The 22,691-nt window shown below is 45.0% G+C and overlaps 1 protein-coding gene across 1 annotated transcript; it reads left to right on the top strand.

Annotated features, from left to right (window-relative positions):
• The first annotated feature begins 1,424 nt into the window (after positions 1-1,424).
• erbb2 (erb-b2 receptor tyrosine kinase 2) lies at positions 1,425-20,960 on the top strand. The gene is made up of 27 exons (XM_086017499.1): positions 1,425-1,716; positions 7,323-7,474; positions 7,655-7,838; positions 7,932-8,072; positions 8,152-8,217; positions 8,302-8,417; positions 8,708-8,849; positions 8,955-9,083; positions 9,193-9,334; positions 9,628-9,701; positions 9,810-9,900; positions 10,782-10,984; positions 11,081-11,210; positions 11,901-11,991; positions 12,319-12,473; positions 12,566-12,613; positions 13,372-13,510; positions 13,590-13,712; positions 13,801-13,899; positions 14,012-14,197; positions 14,286-14,441; positions 14,497-14,572; positions 14,671-14,817; positions 15,014-15,111; positions 15,192-15,383; positions 16,333-16,720; positions 17,479-20,960. Exons 1-27 carry the CDS (start codon positions 1,644-1,646, stop codon positions 17,814-17,816), a joined length of 3,879 nt encoding a protein of 1,292 aa, XP_085873625.1. The 5' UTR covers positions 1,425-1,643; the 3' UTR covers positions 17,817-20,960.
• The last annotated feature ends 1,731 nt before the right edge of the window (positions 20,961-22,691 follow it).

Here is a 22,691-nt window from a genome sequence, read left to right as displayed (position 1 = left end):
TGGCTGATGGGCTCGCTCTAGTGGTACTTGGAAAAAAAAATCACTGAATTAAATCTTGGTCTGGAAAAAAAAAAACATCTGAAAAATCAAACACCTCTCAACAAAATCATTATCCTTTCTTATTTGATATTCTGACTCTACGTCCTGCAATTTCCTTGTTGTTTATGTTTGTTCTAACTCGGAACATAAAAGTTCTGAATGCCAATGGCGAACGAGGTGTCATCAAGCCGACTCCCTTCACGGAGGCCTCCGCATAGCGAAATGCAGAGACATCCATTTTCATCTGTCAGGAAGTGACTTGACTTTAACTGTTGGTTGATAGATCTGTGCTCTAGCATTGGACTCTGACCCGGGCTCCTGTGGGCAGGGACACTGGGGGCCACATGAGGATGAATGGACTTTATTCTTCCTCCTGCTGCTCCTGATTTGCGTCCGTGGAGTGAAGGGCATGAGAAAAAGTGAAAGGAAAGAGGGGTTGGTGAATAATTTGTCTCCATGTGACGTCTGTGGCTCTTAAACATCAGCAGGAAGCAGAAAGTTAATTTGGCACAAGCACAATGATGCCGTTTAAGGGGAGAAATGGGCCAAAGAACATTGTGGGGTTCCTAAATTTTAACTGTGGGTTAAATTATACAAATTCCCTGGGGCCCCCCAAACATGAAAGCCGCATAACAAAATGTCCCTTGATTTAGAGCAGTTAATTGTTAGTCTCAACCGTTGGTATTTTGATGGGGACTTTGCGCCCCCTTTGGGACGGGACATCATAAACGATTTTGCCTCGAGCAAAGCCAGAGAGGGCAACACTTCTGAAATTATTGAACAACCAAGACAAGCAATACGAGCGGGATAGTTTGCTTTGACTTGAGCAAACAATTTGAGATGCCAGTCAAGTGGATATGAACAATTTTAAAAAAAAAGTTTTCAAGCTGTGTAGCGTCTCTCCCAGATGAAGTTTACTGTCAAACTAAATAAAAAAGAAAGAGGATTATGCACTGTGTATTTAAAATAACCACATAACTTTGGCTTAAAGTCTCCTAGATTCATGCTGACACCATAGACGGGCTAAAAAAAACCTCTCCCATCTAAAATCTCCCATGTGGCACTAGCGATGGATAATCGAACAAAAATGAACAGCAACACATGGAGACAGACAATATAACAATACTCCCAGGCATATAGGCTTACGAAGGGGCTGAGACCGTATGGCTGTATTATACTGCCCCCAGGTGGCCATGGTGTGCACACCAGGAGGAGCAGCACAATGTCCATTGAACGAAGCAAAACATTTTTTTTTTAATTCTCTTATATTCTTCTTACTCTATCGAAATGTTTGGGGGGAAAAATTGACTAAACCGATTTCATCATTCCTACATCCAGCAGAGGGTTAAGTAATAAGTCTGGAGTGAGTTGTCGGGCCACTCCCCTGTCAGGCCTTCACACGAGCGCGTCTCCGTGTCGTGTCGTGCGCGCGCAGACACGCTTTACAAAGCAACAGGCACGAAATTCCACAGAGGAAGTCCGAGATTGTGTGAGAGGCGAGAAATCACGAAGCAAGCCCGGCGAGCTGCCCAAACGTGGATGAGAAAAGCAAGAAATCCGGACGTCGGGACTATGGACTAGCGTCGCCCCGGGGCAGTCCGCAGATGGAGGCGGTGAGAAGTTTGCTCTTCCTCGGGGCCGTGCTGCTCCGAGGGTCGGGCTCGTTCGCCAGGGAAGGTGGGTGACTTTTCAAGCATCAAACAGCACCCACGTACACGCATCCAGTCGCCGTTTAGCCCACTAATAGAATCCCACTGAATTCCGTAGGTTTGCAACTTTTGAAAAAGTCTAAATGTGACGTTAAAACAGCTTTCGAAGTAACGCGGCGAGAATCACACCTGTCACCCCCAAAAGTTATGCTGCAACTTTTAAGACTTCTAAATGACAAAAAAAAAGGGTTTACTTTACACACTGCATGTACTCACAAACAACGTGAGGAGTCGTAAAAAAAAAAAAAAAAAAATCAGGTCACAAACATGAGAACCTGCTTTGCAACTTGTGGCGTGTGCAGGCTCCCGGGCGGCTAGTTAGCCAGTTAGCCGCTCATGTAAACAACAATAACAACAACAAGAGGCGCATTGTGCACCCGAGGATCATTGCGATGTCAATTATTCACCAGTAGTTCCAAAACAGGAGGACATTGTCCGATTAGAGCGCCACTTGTCTTTTCTGCTCGTCTCACTGCAGGCTGCCTGCATGCCAGTGTGAGGACCAACTGAGCACGCTTTTGAATGCACACGTCCAACTGTTTAAGTTATACTACTTTTTTTTGCACAACTGGCTGTTCTCCAACAAGGAGCTGCACGGCAGAATTCACTAGTTTTTGACATTTTGTCTATGGCTTTCAGTGACTTCAAGTCTCTTTTGCAAACTGCTAAGTACACTTTTTTTGTGACACGTTTGTCAGTGGCCACTTAATTCCCTCTGAGACGTTCTTGTTTGCGATACTGTTAATTAGGTTGCAAAATCTTGGAAATTTTCAGTTGGAAACTTAGACCAAGTAGTTAAAGTTGAGTACTGGCCGATACAGAGAACCGATACTTGATAATGTCATTACGTTTTGTACCTGTGATGAAAACGTTTTTTTATTTTAATCAAATATAGTTCAGAAACAAATACATTTCTTAAACATGCCATACGTCTCGAACACTTTCTAGAGTAAAAAAAAATGCTACATTTCTGACATTTTAACATTCAAGTGCATGTTTTACTGTCAGTTTTGAGATTCCATTTAAATCTAGCTCGTAGCACAATGCAATTCAGTTATGTGCTATCTCATTCCGAGCACTAGAGGGCACTATATAAAAGTAATACCTACAGTAGATAGTCCTGGACGCCGAAAGTGTTATGTTTGTGAGTAAAAAGTATGACGTACATTGGCAGCTTAACAGGAATCATTTGGAAGCGCCATTACGGTACACAACGTACCGTGACACAGCCGCTTGTCACAGGTAAATAAATCCACATTGTTGGCGGGAACAGGTCGGTGCACTTTTGCGCCTTAGTGTCAATCAATACCAAGCATCAGTTGAGCATGAGCGCCGACAATTGGCTGCTGCCTGAATACACGCATCGCACGCATTAGCAACACCTGCAGGGACTAAATAAAGAGAGCCGTATCGAAAAAAATTCACACCTAACAAAAAAACCCACTTTGTATCTATCTTGAAATAAATGGAAATATCAGTCGTTTGTTCCAGCCCCTAAAAAACGCACACCAAAAAATTGTAATGTCTTTATCACTACGAAAAATAGCACTTTATTGTTGTTGTGATTTTTTTTAATATGCGATTATTTTTTTCAAGGTCCTCTACCCATGTATTGTTCCACAAACACGAGTGCTAAAATACTCTGTCCGAATTAATTCATTCATTTTTCGATACGAAGTGAGTTGTCCAGCTGTCGTATTGGATCTCCTTGGATTGTGCAAGTGTAAGATCGAAGCCTCTGCGCGGCTTCAGTAGCTTCGGTGACACCGAGACGAAGGCGCAGCGATGTGGATTAGCCGAGCTGAAACCGAACACGGTTTCAGGATCACCCGGCCAGCTGTGACTCGCCAGTCTAGACGTTGGTGCGAGTGATCTAAGTCACTCTGCAGCTGAGGAAAGGGGCCATGGCATCCTCGGAGGGAACTTTTTGCTGCCGCTGCCGCACTGTCACAAAGTTGGGCATCTTTAGCGCTTTAGCATTCATTGACATATGTATACGCGGATGATAGGGGGGGGTGGTTGGACGGGGGGGGACACAATTTCGCGAATGCGCACTTTGCCTGAACCTTTGCTACAATCCGTGCGTTTTGAAGCCAAACGCAGCTGCTGCTACACACCGTGTTGTGTTTGTGATGCTAATCTCAACACAACAGCGGCCGTGCAGGTCTACGTTCACGTAGCTGCAATCTTGTTTGGATCCTGTTCTGCTTGTCAGTTGAGCAACACTTGTCTACCCCCCCCGCCCCAATGTTTTTGCAGAAAAAAAAATTGTTCATGCAGGTTAGGTGAAGTCTTTGCCTTTCGAAAGGATGAATGCGGCGTTAGAAGCAGGACGCCCGCAAAGGAAAATCAATTCCGAGAAAGTCCTGTTCTGTTTGCGGAGCTTTCAAGGGATCGGGTCCACTAAGCCGAGCAGCCAGATGATCTTTGTTGACTTTATCCCCGGCGTGTCACGATTCCACATTTTCCAGCTTGCCGCCACAGTCGCACGCTAGTAAACACGATGGTAAACACGCTATTAAACACACTTGTCAACAAACAACCACGTAATGGCCGCGTGGACTGGCTGGCCGCCCGCCAGGCTGCAGGTGCGGCCCCGACCTCGATTTCCAGTCTACTAGGTAACAAATTGTGTCATTCTAAAGGTTACAAGGTTCTTCTATTTATCAGCACTTATAAGGAAGTCCATGAGTGGATTTGTTTGCGTGGACACTTCACACTTAGGTACACTTGCATTTTGTTACGATAGAAATGAAGCATTGACTTTTCTAGAATTTCTTGTAGGGCTGAAGGACTTTGAAAAATAATGTCGTTTTGATTTCTTTTTTTTTTCTCTCTGAGTATGGCGATTGCGATTTAATAGGCGATTATTTTTCTCAACCTTTTCTTCCCATGTCATTTTTTAAACAACAAAAGCACTCAATTAATCTGTATCACAATAAACAATATCAGATTTATTAAACATATATGTTTTGGTTCTTAGAGATTATGCTAACGCTAAAATAAAGGAAAATGGACCATGAATGAAAATCTACTTGAATTAGAGTTATTTTACTAAATAATTTGATAATTTGTCTTGTAAGTGTTCACTGCAGCAAATCAAATCAGAAGATCTTAAAGTTTGCTGTGTATATGAAGGCGCTCATTCCATTTTTCCAACATTCCACTGCTATTGAGATCCCGGATTGTAATAATGCATTTACCAGGTGCATGGCCGCATGCACTCTATTCAAAATCGTACTCATCATTTTTCAGGCTCGGGAGAATATTCTGTTTTCAATCTCAATTTCACGGATATCAACATTGTGGTACGGCAAACAAATTAGCGGAGGTTTCGGACGTGATGCTGCAGGTCACTGACATGTCGCTGAGCGACTGTGTCATTTCAAAGATAGGTGAATGCTGACATTCCTGCGAAATGAGTCCCGAAACCCCAGTGACAGCGAGCAGAGTGACAGATGGTAGCAGTAAAATTGAATAAGAGAAAAAAAAAAAAGAAAAAAAAATAGACGATGTCGCAAGCTACAGAGCGGCTAGGTAGACGGTTAAAGGTAGCCAGGTCCCCACAATGCATTGTGCACACTTTGGAGAGACTTTTGAAGAGCAAACAATGGCAGAGGAATCCAAACACAATCGTTAGAAATGGACAATGGACAATTTTTTTTTAATGATGAATCTCATAAAGAAATGTTTATCGTCATCAGAATGAATTCATAGGCTGTTAAGTACATGCCAAAGAAACAGATATTCCCCAACTACGTCATATAAGCCATTTTAGTTAGAAATGTTGCGTTGCAAAAGCAATATAAAGAGGTGCAGGTTGTGCACCCGGGGTCGCCATTTTCGAGCCGGGGCTGGTGAGTGACGTGGGAGTCGGTGAACGAAAGTGTAGAGTTGGCTGTTGTAAGCGGCCGTCCGCTAACGGGCTAAATGTGATCACTGCAAAGCTTTGAGGTAGAGATTGAATCGATAATCCAATTATTCAAATCATTCCATTAATCGTTTCAGCCGTAATCGTAGCATGAAATAACTTGTAAAGTACCATTGTTTCCCTGAGCTGCTGTTTTGCGGTCACAGATTTGTAAAAGCGGATCATTTTCTGCCTCGGCTATTCTATCCGTCTGTCTTATTGTGACTTAATTTGTCCGTTGGACAAGTAAATCTATTCACGATGATCTCAGCGCTCAAGCAGCGAGGCGTCGGAATTGACACCTGACACAAGCTGTGACGGCTGGGCGTGTATTTTTGGCAGACTTGCACTGCGCCATTTGCTGTCAAGAGTTGCCGGGTTGCCGTCAGGTTTCAAAAGGGATCATCCTCACACATTTGAACCGGCGACTTGGTCCCAGCGTGGAATTAAAACCATGTCTGCCGACGGAGGGACACCGATAGTACAAGTGGGGGTGGGCTCCAGCAAGGAAAAGTGCGCCGACTATCGAGGGGCTGTTGGCGGCATGCCAGAGGAAGTCATTTATAACCTCAAGAAGAAAAGGCGGAGGAGGAGGCGGGGCTATGCACTGTATGAGCGATTGCTGAAGCATGGGAGCTATGTGTGCATGTGTGAGCCCCCACTGTGGATTGCAATGTCGTATGACCCCGAATGCGCTGGCCCACTGTGGGGAATCTCAGTGGGAAATAAATCTTCAGGCAGACACACCGGCAGCGAATGTGGTTTGTGTTTCACTCTCCAGTAGCTCCGTCTTCACTTTCTTTTGTAGAAAATGAATAAATAAACTCGGAAGATAGACGAGACTATTGGGGAAATGAACAATTAATAGGCCGATTCGCCAAGTGCTCCCTCTAGTGGCATGTGAAAGAATCAATACCTAAGTACAGTTTAGTTGTATTTAACTTTTAAGTTCAATACATTTGCATTTAATCTTTAAAGCGGAAGTCAACCCAAACATATTTTTTGCAAGAATATGTTCTATGCAAGGCCACTAGTTGAATCACAGCATTCTGATTAATTTTGCGTTTGTGGAATATAAATTAAGTAGCAAAATGCGCTTGTTTTTAGCCATCTCTGGGGGCGGCCATTTTGTCTTCTGTCGACTGAAAATGACACCACAACTACTTACAACGACCAATCACAGCTGACCTGCTCTCTGAATCTGAGCCGTGATTGGTCGTTGTGATGTCATTCTCAGTCGACAGAAGACAAAATGGCCGCCCCCAGAGATGGCTAAAAACGAGTGGATTAACACTTTTATTCCACAAAGGCAATATTTATCAGAATGCCCTTTTCCAACTAGTGGGCTTGCATAAAACTTATTCTTGAAAAAAATATATGTTTGCGTTGGCTTCCGCTTTAAGACCTGTTTGCTTGTTTTTTAACATTGCTTTGGTACAATTGTGTGCATTCATAGCTGACAATGAGGCACTCTAAGCCGCACAAGCACGGAGCCCGGGTCCACATACTGGCTGCCAAGTCAGGCACGCCAGTGCAAAGTCCCGGTCCACACTAGACATTGACCTTAAAAAAAACCCCGATGTGCTGGAGAAATCAAAAGCCAAAATATTTTTGAAATCAATTGCTCTGCTCACAGCGCCGTTGACTTTTTAAATGCGTTGCAGTGTGCCTTGGCACGGACATGAAGCTGGCCCTGCCGTCCAGCTTGGAAAACCACTACGAGACCCTGAGGCTACTTTACACCGGCTGCCAGGTCGTCCACGGCAACCTGGAGATTACGCACCTTCACGGAAACCCGGACCTCTCCTTCCTACAGGTGTTTTTTTCTTCTTATGTTCAGAGACAACAGTCAGTAAGTCTGACATGGCTGTCAAAGATTACTAATGCATTGGATACTTTTACCGCGGCGGGCTTATAACCATACCCTGAGGAACCCACTTCAAAGTTTGTGCCTTCGTACCGCATCACTATCCCGTTTTCCGTCCGTGCTCGACAGGGAATTGTGGAAGTGCAAGGCTACGTGCTCGTGGCTCACGTCTCGGTGGATTTAGTGCCTTTGGACAACCTTCGGATTATCCGAGGCAGCCAGCTGTACAATTCCAGCTATGCCCTGGTGGTGCAGGACAACACTCGGGGCGCCCAAGGTGGACTCAGGACACTTCGTCTTCGTAGCCTAACAGGTCGCAAAAACCGAAGCTGAATCTCAGTCATTAGCTGGATGGCAATGTTCAAGTCATTTGAAGTGGTTTATGAGCTCCTCAATCTCCCCGCAGAGATCCTTTTGGGCGGGGTCTATATTTGGGGGAACCCCCGGCTTTGCTTCCCGGACCCGCAGAACATTGTGTGGAGGGACACCTTGGATGAGCAGAACATCCACGCCGGGCCGCACCGACTGCAGCCTCGGGCGTCCGACTGTGAGCGGTCGATCGAAATATTCGGCAGGGCGATGGCGCGCTCGATTTTTCAATATTTGGCCTTGCGTCTCCGATCCAGGTCCGAGTTGCTCGCCTGCGTGCAAGAACAGCTGCTGGGGACAAACGGCGCGGGATTGCCAAGCCTGTGCGTTGCGTTCACACGGTCAGTCATAATCATCACCAACATGCGATTTAAATGTACCCCCCCCCCCCCCCCATCGGTCTACAGTGACGCGGATCAGTTGCGCGTCAGGCTGCCAGCGCTGTAAAGGTCCCCTGCCCAACGACTGCTGTCACATGCAGTGCGCCGCCGGCTGCACAGGACCCAAAGACTCCGACTGCCTGGTAAATGACACATTTTGATTCTTCATTACGAGTTAGTTTTTATTTCATGTGGGCTTTTTTTTTTTTTTTTTAATTCAGGTAGCTTGAATTATCTTTTAGAGCAGGTTGCAGTTGACTTTTTTTATTAATTTTAGTATTAGCTTTAGCATTTTCGCGATAATTATAGTTCGTTCCATTTTTATGCTTTTTTTTTTTTTTTTTAAATTTCGTTAACGATATATATATTTTTTTTAAATTTTGGTTGCTAATAGTCATGAGTCATCGAGCGTCTTTTGGCGTCTTCCCCGCAGGCGTGCCGGCACTTCAACGACAGCGGCGTGTGTAAGGACAATTGTCCGCCGCCCACCATCTACGACCCGGTCACCTTTCAGACCAAACCCAACCCGGACAAGAAGTTCAACTTTGGAGCCACCTGCGTCAAGACGTGTCCATGTGAGGAGAGACTTTTTAACGCAGACAATTCGTTATTCCAATAAAAACATGAGCGAGAAGTGAGCCGCCCTGTTGCTCCTGATTCACAATCATCCTTGCCTTTAGATAATTATCTGGCCATGGATGTAGCCTGCACGTTAGTTTGCCCCAAAGCCAACCAGGAAGTCATCGACTCCAACCCCGATGGGGACGAGACGCAGAAATGTGAAAAGTGCGAAGGCGACTGTCCGAAAGGTGGGTGCCCCTGGACTCAAAAGCGTCTTCGGCAAATGTGGGGATCCCCCCTCAAAGCTCTGCTTAACATATTTCAAGATAAATGCTATGTTGTGACTTGGATTCACAGTGTGTTATGGCCTGGGGATGGACAACCTTGGCGTCATGGACAACCACGGCGTCGCCATGGTAACCTCGTCTAACGTGGAACAATTCAGTGCTTGTAAGAAGATTTTTGGAAGTCTGGCCTTTCTCCCGCAGAGCTTCGTCTCGTAAGTTATGTTCGGATGCCTTTTCTTTTCTTTTTTTTATATCTCTATTTGTATTTTTTATCTAATATTTTAGACGCAACCACATCCTCCTCTTCGGCCTTTGAGTTGAGTTTCAGTTCAGTCAAATCAGAGGGGTAAAAATGAGGAGGAGGAAGTGATGCAAATATCAGTCCCTGTAATAAAATTGCATTTGAGGTTTATCGGGCACAATCTAAACTTCCTTCCAATTAGCGGGTATGAATTGTTGATGGATCACTCGCTCCTGATGTGAAACCGTCGTTATTGCTATCTAGGGACCCTGCGACCAACACGTCTGGCCTGACTCTCGAGCAGCTGAGGGCCTTCAAGAACCTGGAGGAGATTACAGGTAGAACCTTTCAACATGCTTTTTAAGGCAGCAAACATACTCGGATGATAGTCATCTGTCCTGTGTACCGTGTGTATGTGTGTGTGTTCATTGGCATGAACTTTTCAGGTTATTTGTACATCGATGCCTGGCCAGAAGACTGGACCGACCTGTCTGCCTTTGAGAACCTGAAGGTGATCCGAGGCAGGATGCTCTACAAGTAAGATTTTGTTCAGATTTGCTCAGAAAAGCAACTCTTTTTTTTTTTTTTAATATCTTTATTTAATAAATGCCAAATATAATAACAAATTGAACACAATTTGCATTTTAACACACACATACAAAAAGAAAACAACGCTAGGGGGTAAACATGAAATACCATGCAAGAAGAACATTAGTTATTTAAATAAAAACATTAGCTTCAACGCAAGCAGGAATAGTTGTAATTGCTTTCTGTTTCAGAGAGCGTCTAATCGTTAATGAAAACAGTGACGCTAGGAATCCTTCCCATGACCTTACACTTATGAATGTGAAATTTTGCCATTATTAAAAGTAAATTAATCAAATACAATTTCCATTTTCTCACATTTTTTTTTTTTTCCCACCAAAACCAAAAAGCACATTCTTCCAAAATAAGAGAAAAGCAACTCACGGAGTTGCATTTTTGCAAAAACAAACCCCCCCCCCCCCCCCCAAAAAAAAAATCACATGAAAGTGCTTTACAACTGCGAAAATCCCAGAGTGGCAAATTTAAAAGAAGAAAAATAATGAAAACAGTCAACGAAAATCTGTCTCAGTCTCTGTTTCCGTTGAAACACTTTGAGGGCCATAAAGGCTAATTATTAGCCAGGCCAGCTGCGTTAACTGGCAACACGCGGCAGCCAGGACAAAAGTAACAGTCAGTGTGGACAAGGACAAGCACGACATGTTCAAACTAGGTCACGGCAAGTGTCAATAAGTCGCGAGCAAGATCCGCATGTGTGTGCGTGTCTTTTTTTTTTGTTGTTTTTTTTTTTCTTCCCTCCCTGTTTTCTTTCAGTGTCCCAATATTACGGCGACGAAACGTTTTGGTTGAATTTTTCTACGACTTTCTTGCGTCAGGGGGGTGTTTTCCCTGGCCGTTCAGAACCTACGCATCCAGTCTCTTGGCCTGCGTTCGCTGCGCGGCATCAGTGGCGGCTTGATCCTCTTGCACAACAACTCTCAGCTGTGCTACACTAATTCGTTGCCCTGGAGCAGCCTCCTGCATCCCACCCAAGGGCCCCACTACATCGTCAACCACAACCAAGACCCCCAAGTCTGCGGTGGGTGGACTCGTTTGTCACACGGGCGTGGCATCGCTTCAGCGGGAGAATAGAACGCTCACTTACAAAAGTCGCGTTGTTGTTGTTGTTTCCCAGAAGCGCGGGGCCACGTTTGTCACCCGCTGTGTGAGGGCGGCTGCTGGGGGCCGGGGCCCAGCCAGTGTGTGTCATGCAAGACTTACCGGCGCGGCACCGAGTGTGTCGAGCAGTGTGACCTCCACCAGGGGTGAGTTTCTTTGTGTTTGTGTGGGCGCGGTCAAGCCGGCACTTAGTCATAAAAAAATGTCACGCTCATGAATAATCTGTTTTATATGGCAATGTTGATGTAGTGATTATTTTTTTTATTTTTATTTTTTAAAGGGGAAATCAACCCAAACACATTTTTTTTCAAGAATATGTTCCCAGCAGGGCCACTAGTTGAAACAATTTTGCGTTTGTGGAATATGAGATGAGCAGCAAAATCATCTCAGGGGGCGGCCATTTTGTCACTTCTGTCGACTGAAAATGACATCACAACTGCTCAGGTCACGGCCAATCACGGCTCAGCTTCGGAAAGCAGGTCAGCCGTGATTGGTCGTCACCTGAGCCCCGAGCGACTGTGATGTCATTTTCAGTCGACAGAAGTGACAAAATGGCCGCCCCCTGAGATGGCTAAAAATGGGTGGATTAACTCTTATTCCACAAACGCAATATTTATCAGAATGCCTTGTTTGAACCAGTGGGCTTGTATAGAACATATTCTTGAAAAAAAATATGTTTGGCTATTTACAGCCTCACCATATGTTGTATTTAAAGTGAATTTGTATTTATCAAATATTTCAGTGTCACATTTTTGTGCTTGATTTTTGTGATGGCAGAAAATGAGGATGTCATGGCAATGATAATGAGCACAATAATAGTCATTCTCGTCCCGCAGGCCGGTACGTGAATACGTTGACGGATTCTTGTGCGTCGCCTGCCACGCAGAGTGTCGACCTCTCAATGGATCTGTCACATGTCACGGCCGGGTAAGAAGCGCAAGCAGATTTGAGCAAGAAAGATCAGCAGACGAACTTCCTGTACAGTTGTGATACTCACTAGTATTGTACGTGACTGTTTTTTTTTTTAGATTTTAGCATCTAAAAAGATGGTAGGATCAAGCAGACATAATCTAGGCTAGTGTTTATTGAAATTTATGGAGCTAGGGCACACATTTAACAAATACAAAAAGAAAATCGACGTTAATAATGAAGTGTGGTGGTAGTCTCATGACACACGCGAGTCGGGAATGACTGAAATAAAAACTAAAACAATAGTAAAAGCCACGCTCTGTGTGTGTGTGCGCGCTTCGGCAGGGTGCAGACGAGTGCACCGAGTGCCAGAACTTCCAGGACGGCGTGTCCTGCGTGGAGCATTGCCCCAGCGGCGTCAAGGAGGACCAGCAGACGGTGTGGAAGTATAGCAACGCCACAGGACATTGTCTGCCCTGCAACACCAACTGCACCCTGTCGTGAGCGGACGCACTCAAACACGAGCTGGAAACACACTTGGTACACACCAAGGGGAACAATGTGACACGGTTTGTTTCCTCTTTTCCCTCAGCTGCACTCAAATGGATGAGAGAGGCTGCCCAATCCATCCCAAGACAGGGTAAGGTCATTTGAAAGTGGACGGCCATTTTAGCCATTTTCATACTTTTAAGATACGTTTTTTTTTTTTTTCTTGAATCATCTTCCTTGCCTTCTTTATCAAACGGCTGCCACTCGGACTTTGTCCTATTGTGTAAAAAAAAAAAAAAAAAATGCTGGTCGATAATGAATCAATTTAAAACTGTGGAAATCGAAACAAAGATATGTGAAAGTTGAACATTTCTGTCATTTTGAAATTTTCATTTACTGTAGAAAAAACTACATGGAGCTATTGTTTAAGTTTTCATTTATCCCTTTTAAGACACGCTGACAACCCTGGGTGCTCCCTGAACTTTTTGTTGGAATTTTATGTCAGAGATATATACTGTCAAAAAATAATGATTTTTTAAAAATCCACATTATACAAACCTGAGACATTATTCAATAAACATGCTTAAAGACGTTACAACAAAGTAAATTTTTCTTTACATCTTGATGCCAATGTTTTCCTTTTTACTGAAAATTAATATCGGCTCCAAACACCGATTATCTGCCTTCTTGACTACTAATAATCGGTATCGGTATCGGCCGTGAAGAAATCATATCGGTCTGTCTCTACTTCAAAATAAAAGTACGGCCCTGTAATGTTTTTCTTTTGCCGCATGGTAGCTTGTTTAGCAGTTGCCCCAAGAAAGTGTGGTGAAGCTTTTTTTTTTTTTTTGGTCTTAAGATTAAATCATCATTTTCTGTCAAGTTATGTTTTTTTTTTTCTCGTTGTAGACCGGGCACGACTATCGCAGCCGCCGTGGGTGGCGTGGTGCTTTTCTTCATCCTCCTCGCTCTGCTCGTCTTCTACCTGAGGAGACAAAAGAAGCTGAGAAAGAAGGAGACCTTGAGGCGGATCCTCCAGGAACACGAGGTGAGCGCCAGGCACTCGCGTTGTTCGTCACGGGCGGAATGCTGAGCACTGTCAGGAAGTGTGCCATCTCCTCCCGCAGTTGGTGGAACCGTTGACACCCAGCGGGGCCTCACCCAACCAGGCTCAGATGCGCATCCTCAAGGAAACGGAGTTGAAAAAGCTCCGCGTGCTTGGCGCCGGCGCTTTTGGGACCGTTTACAAGGTTTGAGAGCCCAGCTGGCGAACAGACGGCGTCGTGAAGCCCACCCTACTGACGAGCCGTTTTGCTTTGCCCCGATTGGCGTTTGCAGGGCGTGTGGACTCCCGATGGGGAAAACGTGAAGATACCGGTGGCCATCAAGGTTTTACGGGAGAACACCTCGCCCAAAGCCAATAAAGAGATCCTTGATGTGAGTCTTTGAGGCTTGATTTACAAATTTGATGAACGGAGAAAATGCCGGGGATTGTAAAAAACAAAAACAAAGCAAACAACAGACATGTTCAACTCGACCTTGTTCCCAGGAAGCATATGTGATGGCAGGCGTGGCCAGTCCCTACGTGTGCCGCCTGCTGGGGATTTGTTTGACCTCCACGGTGCAGCTGGTCACCCAGCTGATGCCGTACGGCTGCCTCCTCGACTACGTCCGGGAGAACAAGGATCGCATCGGCTCCCAGTTCCTCCTCAACTGGTGTGTCCAGATCGCCAAGGTGGGTGGAGTCCCCTTATGCCAAGGTGGGCGGAGTCAGCCCTTTTGCTCCGTCCTGAACGTGCGATTTTGGAACGCCGTTGATGTAGGGGATGAACTATCTGGAGGAGGTGCGCCTCGTCCACCGAGATTTGGCAGCCCGCAACGTCCTGGTGAAAAACCCCAACCACGTGAAGATTACCGACTTCGGCCTGGCGCGCCTGCTCGATATCGACGAGACCGAATATCACGCCGACGGCGGGAAGGTAGCGTTGCGCCATCGTCTTTGCAGTGGCGCCCTTGACACATCTGCGCTTTTAGGTTCCCATCAAATGGATGGCACTGGAGTCCATCCTGCACAGGAAGTTCACACATCAAAGTGACGTTTGGAGCTATGGTGAGTGTTATTCATTGCAGCCGTAAGAAAGTCGGAGCAGGGAATACCGCTTGCTAATGTGATTTTTGCATGCTTGCGTCCTCGTTTCCCCCTCTCAGGAGTGACCGTGTGGGAGCTGATGACGTTCGGCGCCAAACCCTACGACATGATCCCGGCCAGAGACATCCCCGACGTTCTGGAGGGCGGCGAGCGCCTCCCGCAGCCGCTCATTTGCACCATCGACGTCTACATGATCATGGTCAAATGTTAGTCACTTACTTCCTGGTGTCTTGAAGAGTTACTTTTTTATTTATTTTATTATTTTTTTAAATAGCCTGACTTTGGTCGGGTTCCGAAATGATCCTTAATGCTCCGTTCAGCCGCGCGCGCGCGCGTGTGTGTGTGTGTGTGTGTCCTAATCCTATTCGGACAAATCGCCCGCATTGTCTTTCTGAACGCAAGGTTGGATGATCGACCCGGACAGCCGACCTAGATTCAAAGATCTGGTGAATGATTTTTCCGCCATGGCCAGGGACCCGCCTCGCTATGTCGTCATCCAGGTGCGTGTACAAGAACAAGAATACAAGGCGCATCCATTGACTAAAACGGATGTTTTACCGGGTCTCGTTCGCGCTTGCAGAACGACGAGCAGATGAGCATGTCCAGCCCGGTGGACAGCCAGTTCTTCCGGATGCTTCTGGAGGAGGACGGGAACAACATGAGGGAGCTGCTGGACGCCGAGAAGTATCTGGTGCCCCAGCCCAACCTCTATCCCAGGGCTCAGGGAGACGGAGCGGAGTCAAACGGGCCGTCCAGGCATCAGTCATACAGGGTCAGTGGTGCAAGGACTTTTTAGTACCGTACTTACTACTTGGCCTTCACGGTAGAAACGTTGCCAATCACGTTTTTTTTTTTGTTTTTTTAATCGTTCCAAAACGTCGCTCTCTATTGCCTATGACTTTGCCCGCTCGGTTAAACGCACAACCGACGCTAAGCTGAGTTAATGTTTGACGAGCGATTGGTTCATTTTGTCCCGTCTTTGAGGCTTTTGTAGTGACGGATGAAGCTAGTTGTCCTCGCTTATCTTTGAGTTGCAAACCTTGAATGATGCGGTTCTCTTTTTCTCGATATTACTATAAAGCTTTACGTTTGATTCATAAAGTAGCCACTGCGCTCTGTAATATCCTACCACAGCCATGTGCACCAAAACAAAAATGCAAAAAAAAAAAAAAAAAAAAAAAATCCCACACTACCTAGCAAATCGTCAGCCTCTTAAAGTATATATTTTTTGGCCTTAAACATCTCCTCAGGATGCTGGCCACCTCTGCTGAAATTGGCTACAAATGATTCAGTTATACCCCTGAAATTAAAATACATATTAAGAATGTGCTTCAGTTTTTCATGTTTTCTGAAAAAAAATGACTCGGGCAATTATTTTAGAAGGCTGACGAATTTTTTTTTTTAATGTCAACAGACTCAATTTACAGAGCACTTAAAAAAAAAAAAAAAAAAAAAAAAACAACCCGAGTCAAATTCAGCTCAAGTCTTTCATAAGATCCGAAAATTTCCAAATAAAGCCTGCTGCTGCCAAAAAATTGCGCCCCTCTATCGTGTTTTGAGGCTCCACGACGTACAGTATACTAGACAGTCATTTTTTTTTTTTTTTCAGCGAACCCCAAAAACATGGCGTGATTGACGCGGATAAAGCGCACTTAAGTCCACACTTAAGACCCTGACTTTGCTGTTCATACTAACTCCTTTCCACGTCTGCTCGTGTGCAGAGCAGGGATCAGGGCTTAGACGTGGAGCCCCCCATGGCCGCGCCAGCCCCTCGCAGCATGTACTCCTCCCTCAGCACCCTGGGCCGCAGTCAGTACCCCACCCTACCAGCGGGAGGCAGCGCCTCCAACGGGATGTGGACCCCTCACTACCCCACGCTGGCACGCAGCCCCTCCGCCGGCGGCCAGTCCGACTCGGTCTTCCTGGACGGAGCCCCGGACGACCCCTCGCTGCCCCCGGCCAGCCCCGGGCGCTACTGCAAAGACCCCACCTACGGGAGTCAGGGCGAGCTGGAGACGGACGGGCCCGACGGCTTCCTTCATCCTCCTCATCTTCATCACTCGCTGCCCAGGAGAAGTCACGTCCACAATCACAACCATGTTTTGCCAGGTGGGGCGTCACTTCAAATTTGAAATGAGCTATCCTTGCCTGATTTTTTTTGTTTTTTTCTTCTTTCAAAATACCCCCTAAACAGTGTTTATAACTGCCTATATCAATGTCTGAAACTGTAAAGCTACCACACAGTATCACTTGAACATACTTCCTTGAGACCAATTGCTCCTTTCCTACTTGCCAGGGCTTCGTGTTCTAGAATGACCACAAAAAAATGCAACTAGGCTTTAATACCCCACAAAAGGAAACGATTGAGGTTACAGCTTCCAAAACTCTTTCTCAAAGGTCTTAGAGCTGTGAGTGATGCAATAATTAAAATCGGCTAACTAAGCAGTTTAAAAAGTGGAACGGAGTCCGCCTCCACTTACCTTTGTGGCTGACCAGTTCCTTCTGCACAAAAGCACTGCAGCGATCCATTTTTAACAGGACAGGCTTACTCCGATGTAACTAACCTAACTATTTTCACTTTTTATTGTCAAAAAACAAAAAAAAATAAAATAATCCTCATGGCTCCCGCGGCGTGAGGGAAGAGGCGGATTGGTTTTCAAGTTATTTTGTACACTTTCAACAGGATGCTAATGCGTACAAAAAACAGATGACATGGGGACAGACCAATAGTATCAATTTGTGAAAAAAATGTATATATATTGACCATATATGGACATAGGGCGGTTCTGCGCTCTCTTGCTGTGTAATTGGGGCAAAGCATTTCGTTGGAGTAAATCCAGTAAATATTTTGTTCCCGCCTTGTTCAGAGTACGTCAATCAGGACGTCCACGAGCCCAGGCGGGAGCGACCCAACACCCTTCCTCGGAAAATCTCCAAGTTGGACAGACGCCTCCCCAACGGCTTGAATTCAGGCCACAGCGTGGAGAACGCCAGGTACCTGGTCCCCTCCACCTCACCCGCCTTTGACAACCCGTACTACCTGGACCTAGTGGCCAAAGCAAACGCCGTCGCCGGGGCAACGGCGGCGGACGGCCCGGCGGAACCGGAGCGGGCCGTACCGAGACAAGTCAACGGATTTGTCACTCCCACGGCGGAGAATCCGGAATATCTGGGACTGGCGGACACCTGGAGTGGCCATACATGAACCTTGAGGGCGGTTTGGTAGGTGGCAGCTTGTGACGGAAGTGAATGACAATATTTATGCAGCTGGGCGTGGTTTGGGGGATTGCGCAAGCGAGTGTTCAGCCAAATTAGAAGGTAATGACGCACTGTGACTCATCCCATTCATCCGGTGTTCCCGGGTACGTTTATGTTCCTCTCAGCAATGCGACCTTTCTGGAAAACAAGTTTACTCAGCTGTGAATAATTCACTGTCCAAGAACAACTGAGGACGATTTCATCCAATCACGTTCGACTGGACGATTGAATGTTGTTGTTGTTTTTTTTTTTTCTTCTTCTTCAGGGGTTTTCCTGGTTCAAATTGAGCCAGAGTTGGTACCGTTCTGATCAATTGCCATCTTCTTCGGATTTTTGCAGGTTTTCGGGATCTCAGCGTTTTTAAGCCTGAAATGAGATGTTCACTAAATCGTATAAGCAGGAAATTCTCCGCTTTTTTTTCATGATGGAAATGGTTGACTTTCCGCCAGCCACCCACTGAGGACGACGATTAGTATTCTGCTCACCGTCTTCAAAAACCCGGCGGGGGTCTCCCATGCGCTCAAAGACATTTTGTGGTGGTCAGAGGGGTCCCTGTGCTGCCCATCTGGCCAGCGCGCCGGCTCCCCGAAAGAAAGAGGCGCTGTATGTTGAAGACGCACCGGCGTGGGTCTGCGGCTTCTTTGTCATACGACCCAAAACAAAAAAGTGAACTCTTCAGGGATTTGCTATACTGCAAAAATTTGCATTTGCTCAATGCACTGCTCGTTTGGTCCTTTGCCTTCGTGCTTGTACTTTAAAGCATTTTTTTCCCCCTAACCTTTCCTGAGCCAAGGCACATATTTTATATTTCAATCTCATAGCCCATCAAACAAAAATGCATCCAATTTTGTGTACAGTAAAGCCTCGAAATTTGTGTTGATGCTCCCGTTAAAGTGACGCTCGATTGTGGCGAACAAATGTGAATGAAAGCGCTCGAGTTCTTATTTTAGTGTGGGTTGAGGAACTCACCGGTTTAGCCACACCCCCAAAAATCTGGACAAATGAAATGATGAAAAACAGTTTAGCGCTCCGAAATTCAGTTCGACATAGTTCTCAGTCTTGGCACATGTTTTCAGCAATTACTGTATCTTCAAAATCTATAATGTATTTAGAGAAATCTCTACAGGGTCTTTAAATGTTTATAATGTAATCAGAATATGAATGTCTACTGTCATTGTAACAGGTACAACAAAATCAAACCGTAAACATACCATAAACTGTGATCCCAAAACATTGAATGTCATTTCAAAATCAACTTACAACATCAGCCTTAAAAATAAATGGCCGTAAGATTTGATATAAAAAAAAAAAAAAACGTAATCATGCGACGGAGACTCTCCGCTAGCAACCCGGGCTAAACTTAGCTCCACGCCAACATACATATACTTGTTATCAATTACTGACATAAACAGAGGAGCAAAGATACATTATTTGTGACAACAACATTTGTGAAGAATTAACACATGCTCGATGCGTTAAATAGCTGGAGGGCAAAGTTGGGTTTTTTTGTGCTTGTTGACACTGAAGCCGCACGCGTTCTTGTGGCTCGCTTCGCGTTGTCGTGCATCGCTCAAATTCCTCCCAGCGACATAACAAAACGCACACAATGGCATCCCAGTTAATAATCGACTGCCTTTCTGCCCTCGTGTCAACTGCCTGTGGCCAGAGGGAGGTCAATGGAGACATTGTCTGACCTCCGCGTCCATCTTGAGGAGGCAACCATGTCCTCAATTTTATCGTTCCAGTTCGTTCGGATACAAGCAAGCTAAAGTACATTCAGTAATACTTTGCCGTGACATCGACATATAACGTACATGCCAAGAAAAACTCAACATATACGCGCACACCAGTGTAATTGTTCTGTATAATTCCACTGACAAAATTCTGCCTCTCACAGTGACAGTTAAGCTGTTTTTAATTTTTGGTTTGGTTTTGAAACAATTCATATTGTTATAATAGCACTATTTTACAGTGTTCTCCTTTATGCATTTAAAAATGAGAGCCCAATGAATTTCTAGACCGAAACAGAAATCTATCAAATTTCACACAGCAAAAAAAAAAAAAAAAGCTGACAATTATTGAAATATTAATTCAGTTTTTGCCCATAATGTAAATACTGTATGTAATATTGTGAATATTTTCTGATCAGTCTACTGTGGAGAAAATTTGTAAGCACACACAATACTTTATGAAGAAAATAGTCAGTTGTACATGGTCGTGTGTGTTTAAGGAATAAAAAATGTATACTTATATAGTTTCATAATTTCTGTATGTATGACTTTGCAACTTTTGCCCAGGAGTAAACCCCTGCACTGTATAGTCAACACCAGCAACTACTCCTGACATCTAGTGCTTATGTGTGGCACTACAGCAAATTGTAATTTCTTTTTTTAAAAATCAAACTAAGTTTAAATTGAATGTAATTACTCATTTCTCAATTGTTTTCAGTTACCTAACCATGTGAGGCAGATTTATTTTTTCCTAATGCAGATCTCATTTCATTCTGCAGGTGTACCTAATGTGTGGCCACCAAGGGCATGTAAATACATACCTGCATAGGCGACCGATTTACATTTGTAATATGATCCTTGTAAGTAAGCAAGCTCATGCATTGTAATTTAATCAACTGCAAAAAAGGGATTGGGGAACATTTTTAAAATGGTGGCCACGATATAGAAATGCTCATTTGCGGCCACACATTAGGTGAAATATGCGCACATAACACTCATTCGTGTGTTATGTGGATGTCTGGGTAAGCAAATGGAAAACGCTTTTGCAAGAAGAAACTCTTATGCACAATGTCCTCTACCTTATCGATTCTACAGAAGGTGCGCTCCATTTTCTCACTCAATCGTGCAGGGATGCTATTAATGTCTATTTGTATTTTTTTGGTGCACGTCATATCTACTTTGTGGTGACAAATTATTATTTTGTGCGCACATAATACGTAATTTGCCGTGCTTTGTAATTATCTAATGGCGTAAATGTGGCCATTTTTACACTCTGTCATGTCAGGGCTAAGTACCCTCCTGAAGTGTGTTCGTATTTTGTTGTAGAAAATACTTGACAAAAATCTTCAAGACAAACTCAATTGCGCAGTTTATTGTCTTTGCTAAGAGGCCCGACAGTCATGAAATTCTACATCAAAATCTCTATCTAGCTGTCTAGCTCTCTAGCTACAACCTATCTAGCGATCTCGCTACCTAGCTAGCTTTCTTTCTAGCTAGCTACCTATCGCTATTGATCTCTCTGTCTCTCTATACATACATCCATTTATATCTACCGCCAGCTCTCCATCTATTGACCGCATTGTCGATCGCTCTCTTACTGTCTCTCTGCCACTATCACCCTATCAATCTACATTGTTCTCTCTATCTCTGTAGCTCTCCTATCTCTAGTGATAGCTATCACTGTCTTTCTCTATCAATCCCTTCACTTTCTATCACTGTCTCTAACTCTCTTTTTCTATCCATCCATCACTATCAATCTAAATCATCTCTAGATTCTCTACTGTATTGATCTCTTGCTAGCAGAGCTAGCTAGCTGTCACTCTGTTTATCCATCTGCCGGTCTCTATACTGTATGTACTATTTATACCTACCCGTCTATCGCCATCAATCTTTATTGATCCTTTTCTCTAGCTATCTCTCACTGTAAAATGTGAAATGTCCCATTACAATTACTTACAGCATCTAACCCAGAGACAATTGAATTTTCCAACATTATTTAAATAGAGCATGGGGTTGACTGCAGAGCCCAACGTGGAAGTCACGCTGACCGGAATTCCGATGGTGCATATGAAAACGCGGTCATCCGACATCAGGAAGAGGCCAAATACAAAGAGAACCACCGGAGGAAGGTAGGAGATGACCACCAACACTAAGCTGTGGGTGAGCATGTGAATGGCTCTCTGCTTCTGCGGGTGGACGCCGTTGCTGCTCCTGCCCGGCGCGATCAACGCATGCAGGATGAATACGTTGCAGATGCCGATGATCACCATGGCGGCGATGAAGAACGATGTGGAAAACAAACTGAAGTACAACTTGTGGAAGTACATGTAAAGCCCGCCCGTGATCAAGGTCACAATCCAGACCAGGACCACCCCTACCGCCCTGGGAGTCAGAGTCTTCATCCTGCGGTAGAAAATGGGGTGAAGCACAGCCACATAGAAATCCACACAGATGCATGCCATAAGGAGGGGTCGGCCGCATATGTTCAAGGCGTACATCATGTTGGAGAAGGCTTCCAACAACCAGATATGAAATTTGACCTGGTTCATGATTGAAAACGGTAGGAAGAGTAAGAAGACTGTGTCCATGGATGACAGGTTCAACACGAACAGATTTAAGGATGATAAAGCAGCTCCGGTTCTGTAGGCCTTGAAAATATCCCAAATCACGCAGAAACCTGCGGGAAGTCCCACCGCACAGCAAATCAAAGAAAAACTCCAGAAGATATACAGCCCGGTCTCCATGCCGACGCAGTAATCCAAAATGAGAATGTCCCCGTATTTTGGAAGGCTAGAGGAATTGTTGGCCATCCTCAAAGCAACTGCGTCACAACAGGACAAATCCAACAACCAATTCTGCCTACTACCTACTGGACATCTCATACCTTTCATGCGGCTGATATAACAATGATTTGCAAATTCCTGGTTGGTTTCGCCAAACGCAGCACGTATTTATGGAAAGGAGCAGGAGAGCTGAGGCGTGTGTGATGATAAACAAACAAACGCACCTAATGCGTTTGCAATGACACGGCTCGCTTCATTTCAATCTGATTTGGAAGATTTTCCACTCGGTCAATCAGATTTCAGCCTCTG

This window comes from Filicampus tigris, chromosome 19 (genome assembly GCF_054856515.1).
Source record: "Filicampus tigris isolate MCC_2025a chromosome 19, RoL_Ftig_1.0, whole genome shotgun sequence".
In the NCBI taxonomy this organism is placed as follows: Eukaryota; Metazoa; Chordata; class Actinopteri; order Syngnathiformes; family Syngnathidae; genus Filicampus; species Filicampus tigris.
The sequence above is the reverse complement of the archived record's forward strand: the minus strand, read 5'-3'. Positions and strand labels throughout refer to the sequence as shown.

What these genes read in the sequence shown, in the direction of transcription:
- erbb2 (XM_086017499.1), top strand. Translation starts at nt 1,644, where the DNA reads ATGGAGGCGGTGAGAAGTTTGCTCTTCCTCGGGGCCGTGCTGCTCCGA. An exon ending in CTGCGTCAAGACGTGTCCAT is followed by an intron (nt 8,850 to 8,954) that starts GTGAGGAGAGAC and finishes CCTTGCCTTTAG; the next exon opens with ATAATTATCTGGCCATGGAT. An exon ending in CGAAGGCGACTGTCCGAAAG is followed by an intron (nt 9,084 to 9,192) that starts GTGGGTGCCCCT and finishes TTGGATTCACAG; the next exon opens with TGTGTTATGGCCTGGGGATG.